Source organism: Sapajus apella, unplaced genomic scaffold, assembly GCF_009761245.1.
Source record: "Sapajus apella isolate SASKATOON/1434 unplaced genomic scaffold, GSC_monkey_1.0 scaffold66, whole genome shotgun sequence".
Classification (NCBI taxonomy): domain Eukaryota; kingdom Metazoa; phylum Chordata; class Mammalia; order Primates; family Cebidae; genus Sapajus; species Sapajus apella.
Genome location: NW_022437006.1, coordinates 652,676 through 660,678, shown reverse-complemented (window position 1 = coordinate 660,678; position 8,003 = coordinate 652,676). Strand labels below are relative to the sequence as shown.

At 47.9% G+C, this 8,003-nt stretch overlaps 1 protein-coding gene and 1 pseudogene across 1 annotated transcript; one reads left to right on the top strand and one right to left on the bottom strand.

Moving 5' to 3' along the window:
• Positions 1–1,294: 1,294 nt before the first annotated feature.
• Positions 1,295–3,227, bottom strand: LOC116530380 (annotated as a pseudogene).
• On the top strand, positions 3,185–5,041 carry LOC116530265 (inositol-3-phosphate synthase 1-like). Its single transcript, XM_032248273.1, is given in 1 exon segment — positions 3,185–5,041. A coding segment is annotated over 1 exon segment (1,635 nt). The 5' UTR covers positions 3,185–3,306; the 3' UTR covers positions 4,942–5,041.
• Positions 5,042–8,003: the final 2,962 nt, after the last annotated feature.

The following is an 8,003-nucleotide window of genomic DNA, read 5'->3' as shown; positions in this document are numbered from 1 at the left end:
CACGCCTAAAACCAATCAAATTGCTCTTAACTATGCGTTAATCTTCTATGAAAAATGTTGATATCCTGTTAAGCTTCCCAGACCTTGCCTATATAAACGACCCTCAAACTTCTCCATTTCGAAGCACTGACCCCCATCTTTTGGAGTCTGTGTCCTACTAGGTCGCCATCCTCAAACTTTGCACCCAAATAACCCAATATTTATTCATATTGCTCGAATCTCATTATTAAGCTTTACATAAGCGTTTACTTAGCAATGAGGGTTGCAGCCAGGATAGCAAATCAGAGATTGTGCCACCGGAGAGGGGCAGGGGAGCTTATGTTTATGGGAATTTATTTGTAACATAAATTGTCAGATTATTTCATTGGTAGATTAAACAAAGAAGTCTTTAATCATTAGAAGGGTGCATTTGCATCTATCAGAAACAAAACAAACTACATACAGAATATTCTTTTTTTTTTTTAGAGAGAGAGTCTTGCACCACCGCCCAGGCTGTAGGGCAGTGGCACGGTCTCGTATCACTGCAATCTCCACCTCTTGGGTTCAAGCAATTCTCCTGCCTCAGCCTCCCCAGTAGCTGGGACTACAGGCGGGCACCACCACATCCCGCTAATTTTTTTTGTGTTTTTAGTAGAGACAGGGTTTCACCATGTTGGCCAGGATGGTCTTGATCCCCTGAGCTTGTGATCCGCCTGCCTCAGCCTCCCAAGGTGCTGGGATTACCATGCCTGGTCACCCCCAATCTTTAAGAATATTCTGGGGCCAGGCGTGGTGGCTCAGGCCTGTAATTCCAGCACTTTAGGAGGCTGAGGTGGGTGAATCACTTTAAGTCATGAGTTCAAGACCAGGCTGCTCAACATGGTGAAACCCTGTCTCTACTAAAAAAACAAAAATTGCCAAAAAAAATAATAAATAAATAAAGCAAAAATTAGCCGGTCATGGTGGTGGGTGCCTGTAGTTTCCAGCTACTGGGGAGGCTGAGGCAGGATAATAGCTTGAACCTGGGAGGCGGAGGTTGCAGTGAGCCAAGATTGCCCCACTGTACTCCAGCATGGGCCACAGAGAGACTCTGTCTCACACACAAAAAAGATCGGGAGTCAGGCATGGTGGCTTATGCCTGTAATCCCAGTACTTTGGGAGGCTGAGGAGGGTGGATCACTTGAGGCCAGCAGTTCAAGACCAGACTGGCCAAGATGGTGAACCCTGTCTCTACAAAAAATATTATACAACAAACAAAAAAAATTAGCCAGGAGTGGTGGCATGCACCTGCAGTCCCAGCTACTTGAGAGGCTGAGGTGGGAGGATCACTTGAGCTTGGGAGGCAGAGGTTGCAGTGAGCCAAGATTGAGCTCCTGAACTTCAGCGTAGGTGGCAGAGTAATACCCTGTCTCGGAAAAAAATATTGGGACCAGTTTTCTTGGGCTGTGTGTTGTTGAGAAAATGGTTGTTTTGAAGGAAATAATTTTCACGATTTCTTTGTGGGTCTCAAAGTTTAGCAGCAGCTGAGCATGGAGTCAATAGCCCAAGATGGAGTCACTGGTGTCAAGCGTTGAAAATTGCTAAACTGCATAAGGAGACTTTTTTTTTTTTTCACACTATTGCAGTAAGGACACCATCCATTAATGCAGAGGAATCTCCTCAAAGAAGAAGGGAAGAGACTTCACATTTTTATAGGAGGAGGTAAACAAGGAAATCTTGTCTGAATGATTAATGGTTGAGAAAGGGCAGAGGTGGTGAGGTGAACCAAACCAACTCCATCTTAGAGGTGAGCCTGACTGGCTCCATCTTGGCTTCTCCCCCTGCCATTCCTCCCTTGAGTGTATACCTGAGTTACACGGTGCTGGGTCATGTTGTGCTTAGAACTATAGAAAGATATAACCCTTGCTTGACAAGCCCACTTGCTATTGTGAATATCTCCTTGGTTGATTATATGGAAAGTACCAAATGCCCCCCTTGGTAACCAGCAATCATGGGAACGGCTTGTGTATACCCTCCTTAGTTAATCAACAATCACGGGAGCGTCCTCCCCTAACTTGCTTATTCTGCTTCTGTAAAATTCCACTCTGCCCCCCTTACCCTGAGCAACATATAACAGGAAATTTCACCCCTTCATCAGGACCGAGAGATTTTGAGTGTGAGCTGACTTTTGGTGGCCAGCAATAAAGGACTCACAGTTGGAACACAGATGTGACGCTTTCCTTCCAACTTGCTCAGATACAACAGTGGTTAGTGAGTGCTTGTGATACAAGAGGACAGACTGCTCCTTTGCCCTTGAAGCTTGTTGGTTTTGGTTTTTAATTTTTGTAGTCTTCAGTATCTCCTGTATCCACCACCATCACCACCTCCTCCATATGGATCTCCATAATCTCTTCCACCATAATCTCCTCTCCCACCATCATCTCCTCTGCCTTGGAAACCTCCTCTACCAACTCCACCCCACCTCCTCCTCACTACCTCCTACCTCTTTCCCACCATATCCCCATCCTCCTCCACCCCCAGCCACCTCTTCCACCTCCAGCCCCACAGCCTCTTCTACTACCTCCATCCCCACCACTACTGCAACCACCCCTTTCGCCACTGCCTTCTTGTCTCTTTTGCCAAGGGGGCATTTCAGAAGGTGGTGGTTCAATTTCATTTGGCCAGCCTCCCCTGTCAGGCAGGCACTCTTCCTATCAGCCCCTTACTGATGGCACATGCTGTCTTGTTCCAGCTGGCTCCACTGTTTGTCCTAGTGATCTCGGATGGATCTTCATGAGTAGCAAGTAGACACACTATTGTAATTGCTGTCTTGGGTGACAAAGCATAACACAAGTAAATTCTTGCTCTGTCATCTATTCTTACTTTTGCTGCATCACACCATCCAAAGGACTGTACTGCCCCTTCTAATTGTTTCATTAACATTCGTGGGAAGCACTTATGTTCACAGGAAAGAGCATCATTGACTCTTTCTAGTTGTTCTGCTTGTGTGAAATTAAATTTTCGGCAGAGTGGTTTTCCCACATAATTTTTCTGGACTTTTGAGAGAATATCTTCCACCTTAAAAAAAATTTTTTTTTTTAATTTTTAAAATTTGAAATAAGATGGGCTCTTGCTGTGTTGCCCAAATTGGTCTCAAACTCCTGGGCTTAAGAGATCCTCCTGTCCCCACCTCACAAGGTGCTGGGATTATAGGCATGAGCCACTGTACCCCACCTGTCTCTCACCTTTGATTCCAGTTGGTTTAGCATAACTGGAAGGTCAGAAGTTGTTGACTTGGGCGCGCTGTCAGCTGCCGCTGCCTGAGCCGACTCTGCGCCGCCAGCTGCGATGGAGGCCGCCGCCCAGTTAGTCATCGAGAGCCGGGAGGTGGTCTACGTCCCCGAGGCTATCGAGGCGAAATACCAGTACCGGACGACACGTGTCAGCCGCGAGGGCGGCGTCCTCAAGGTACACCCCACGACCACCCGCTTCACCTTCCGGACCGCCCGGCAGGTGCTCCTGCTCGAGGTCATGCTTGTCGGCTGGGGCGGGAACAACGGCTCCACGCTCACGGCCTCGGTGCTGGCCAACCGACTGCGTCTGTACTGGCCCACGCGCAGCAGCCGCAAGGAGGCCAACTACTACGGCTCGCTGACTCAGGTGGGCACCGTGAGCCTGGGCTTGGACGCCGAGGGCCAGGAGGTGTTCATGCCCTTCAGTGCCCTGCTGCCCATGGTGGGGCCCAACGACCTCGTGTTTGATGGCTGGGACATCTCGTCGCTGAACCTAGCCGAGGCGATGCAGTGCGCAAAGGTGCAGGTTTGGGAGCTGCAGGAGCAACTGTGGCCGCACATGGAAGCCCTGCGGCCTCGGCCTTCCGTCTACATCCCTGAGTTCATCACGGCCAACCAGAGGATGCGCGCGGACAACCTCATACCCGGCTGGCGCGCGCAGCAGCTGGAGCAGATCCACAAGGGCATCCGAGATTTCCCCTCTAGGGCGGGACTGCACAAAGTCATCGTGCTGTGGACGGCCAACACAGAGCGCTTCTGTGAGGTGGTTCCAGGCCTCAACGACACGGCCAAGAACCTGCTGCACACCATTGAGCTTGGCCTGGAGGTGTCTCCCTCCACGCTTTTCGCCGTTGCCGGCATCCTGGAGGGCTGTGCCTTCCTCAGTGGGTCCCCGCAGAACACCCTGGTGCCCGGAGCTCTTGAGCTCGCCTGTCAGCGCCGGGTTTTCATGGGTGGAGATGACTTCAAGTCTGGCCAGACCAAAGTCAAGTCCATGCTCGTGGACTTCCTTATCAGCTCTGGCCTCAAGACCATGCCCATCGTGAGTTACAAACACCTGGGCAACAACGACGGGCAGAACCTGTCGGCGCCATTGCAGTTCCGCTCTAAGGATGTGTCCAAGAGCAACGTGGTGGACTACATGGTGCAGAGCAACCCAGTGCTCTATACACCCGGCTAGGAGCCGGACCACTGGTAAGTGCCGTACGTGGGCGACAGCAAGCGTGAGCTGGCTGAGTATACCTCGGAGCTAATGCTGGGCGGGACCAACACACTGGTGCTGCACAACACGTGCGGGGACTCCCTGCTGGCCGCACCCAGCATGCTAGACCTGGCGCTGCTGACAGAGCTGTGCCAGCGCGTGAGCTTCTGCACTGACGCCGACCCCGAGCTGCAGACGTTCCACCCCGTACTGTCCCTGCTCAGCTTCCTCTTCAAGGTGCCGGTGCCGCTTTTCCGCCAGTGCAGCTGCACCGAGAACATCCTCAGGGCCCGCCTGGGGCTCCAGCCGCAGAACCACATGCTCCTGGAGCGTAAGATGGAGTGCCCAGGGCCCAGCCTCAAGCAAGTCGGGCCCCTGGCTGCCGCCTGCCCTGTGACAAACAAGAAAGGACCCGCTTCCACCAACGGCTGCACCGGTGATGCCAATGGGCACCCACAAGTGGAGGAAACCCAGATGCCCACCACCTGAGGCCCCTGTCACACAGCTTCCCAGCCCTTCCTCCCCGCTGCCCCCCAGGACCCCACCTTTCCAGGCCGCCCTAAAGACAATAAAGCCACTGCCACTCTCACAAAAAAAAAAAAAAAAAAAAAAGTTGACTTGGGTACACCAAGGTTATCACATAGAACTTGAACTTCCTGATAAATTTCGCTATTTTTATCTAATTGAGAATTTTAATGTTTCTTGTTCTGTAATATCTGCGAAGCTTGAAGTTCTGTACTTAAAAATAATAGAAGTTTCAAACAGTCCTTTTCATATTTTTTTATTTACAGTGGCGTGATCTTGGCTCGCTGTGGCTTTGACCTCCTGGGCCTAGGCCATTCTCACACTTCAGGCCCTCACCACTACACCCAGGTAATTTTTCTATTTTTTGTAGAGATGGGGTTCACTATGTTGCCCAGGCTGGTCTTGAACTCCTGCACTCAAGCAATCCGTCCAATTTGGTCTCCCAAAGTTCTAGGGTTACAGGCATGAGCCAATGTGCCCAGCCAGTCCGCCTTTTTAAAAACGATCTTTAGGCTGGGCGCGGTGGCTCACGCCTGTAATCCCAGCACTTTGGGAGGCCGAGGCGGGTGGATCACGAGGTCAAGAGATCAAGACCATCCTGGTCAAAATGGTGAAACCCCGTCTCTACTAAAAAACTACAAAAAAATTAGCTGGGCATGGTGGCGCGTGCCTGTAATCCCAGCAACTCAGGAGGCTGAGGCAGGAGAATTGCCTGAACCCAGGAGGCGGAGGTTGCGGTGAGCCGAGATTGCCCATTGCACCCCAGTCTGGGTAACAAGAGCGAAACTCCGACTCGAAAAAAAAAAAACGATCTTTAGTATCTCCTGATATGTGTACAGAATACAGACATGCCATTTGTTTTCAAAAAATCACTTATCTCAAGCTGGAAGCTCTTTACATCATCTCTTCCAGCATAAGTCATCTTTCTTCCAAGTTGCATAATGATTTTAATTGAAAGACTAACCATATACTGTATAGGAATATATATAGTTTATATATATTCTTTTATGGTATATACCACCTCCTCCATATGTAAGAGCCTATATATAATCCTATACAGTATATATTCCTACATCTAGTCCACACTCTGCTGCCTTAGTAAGGGCTTGCTCCTCTAACAATGGTCTCTTATACACCAGCGCCTCCAGTGTGTCTCCCTCTATCGTTGGTTTGGGACCCAGCTCTGGCCATCTAGTGGCCCTTTGGCTCAAACCTGTTCAGTGCCCTAAGTATGCCTCGAGGTTTGAATCTTGGTTCTGCAGCTCCTTAGTGATACAACTTTGTGGGAAAATCACTTCATTTTCTTGCTTCGTTTTCTCATCTGTAAAATGGGGATAACTGTAATACTTACCTCATTGGATTTTTGAGATAGTTACATGAATTAATACATATACTTCACTTGCAGCTGTTCCTGGAACAAAGCGGGGCACACTTGGCCCAGATAAGGGGTTTTCTAGCACCTAGCCACACAGGTCAGAAGGAAAAACAAAAGAAACACAAAGAAATGGAATCTGGTTGCCAGAAAGTCTGATAGAGACCCCAGTCATATACAGCTTGAGGAAGGCTTTGTGTCCAACGGGACTTAATGCCCAGGAAGCTACAGCTCACTCTACTTGGGATAAAGTGGCTGATCTCTCTGCCACGTATCCTTGTCTGTACTTGTGCTGATTTTATCCTGTCTCTGTTAGGTAAGTAAAGGTTGTCTGATTTTTCCAAAAGCGTTTGATCTTTGTGCAGTCTTAAAGTGCAAATGGTATTCATTAATAGAGTACTCTTGAATGGTCACCAGCAAGGAACTTAAAAAGGAGAATGCAATCTCACAGACCTAAAAGTTTACTTAAGAGCCAAGCTTTACACTGTCTTTTCTTGAAGAGATTTACAACCTACTGTGCCAAAAAGCCTTGTCAACTGGTCAGGCTTGGGAAAGATTCCCCTCATAGATTAGATTGCTCCATACTATGCTTCCTTTCATAAATTACAAATCCTCTCCCTATGTTTCCCAGCATTCAAAAACAAAGGCTCTCTTAGATGCTATCTCAATCTTTCATGAGCATAATTCTTAGCCTTAAGGCTTATTAACTCTATTTTTCTAAACAGAGTTTCGCTCTTTGTTGCTCAGGCTAGAGTGCAGTGGCACGAAATTGGCTCACTGCAACCTCTGCCTCCCAGGTTCAAGCGATTCTTTTGTCTCAACCTCCTGGTTAACTCTTTAACTTATAAAACATGTTTTATAAAATGATGTTTTAATGATATCACTAACATCTATAGTAAAAATTATGTTGGTTTCCAAAAAATACCTATTATTCATTTAAGTTGTAAATGAGGTCATTAGTTCTTTTCATGATTGCTCCTTATAATCTGCTTCCTCTTCTTCTTTTTTTTTTTTTTAACGACAAAAATCTCACTCTGTCATCCAGGCTGGAATGCAGTGGCATGATCTTGGCTCACTTCAACCTCCGACTCCCGGCTTCAAGCAATCCTCCTGCCTCAGCCTCCCAATTATCAGGGTTTACAGGACTGTACCACTACACCTGGCTAATTTTTGTATGTTTAGTAAAGATGGGGTTTCACCATGTTGTCCATGCTGGTCTCAAATTCCTGACCTCAGGTGATCTGCTCACCTCAGTCTCCCAAAGGGGATTAGAGGCGTGAGCCACTGCGGTGGGCCTCCCCTTCTTTTTTGTTTGTTTGTTTCCCCTTCCTGTTAATAATAGTTAGCTGGGTACAAAGTCACTTTGTATGTAGTCAGTTGGAAGGTAAGTAGAGATTACACCCCCCCAAGTCTCTCTTGCAGCTAGATGTTGTGAAGTTTCACTTCTCACAATGACATATAAGCAGAAATGTTACATGCAATTTCTGCCTAAGGGAATAGCTTACCCTGAAACTCTCCTTACACTCACTTGGATTGGAATGTAGAAATGGGAATAACTTAATTTCAACCATGCAAAAAAAAAAAAAGAAAAACATAACTCCTGAGGGCAGGAACTCATCTCTGTTTTTTTGGCCACAAACCTCTTTGTTAGTTT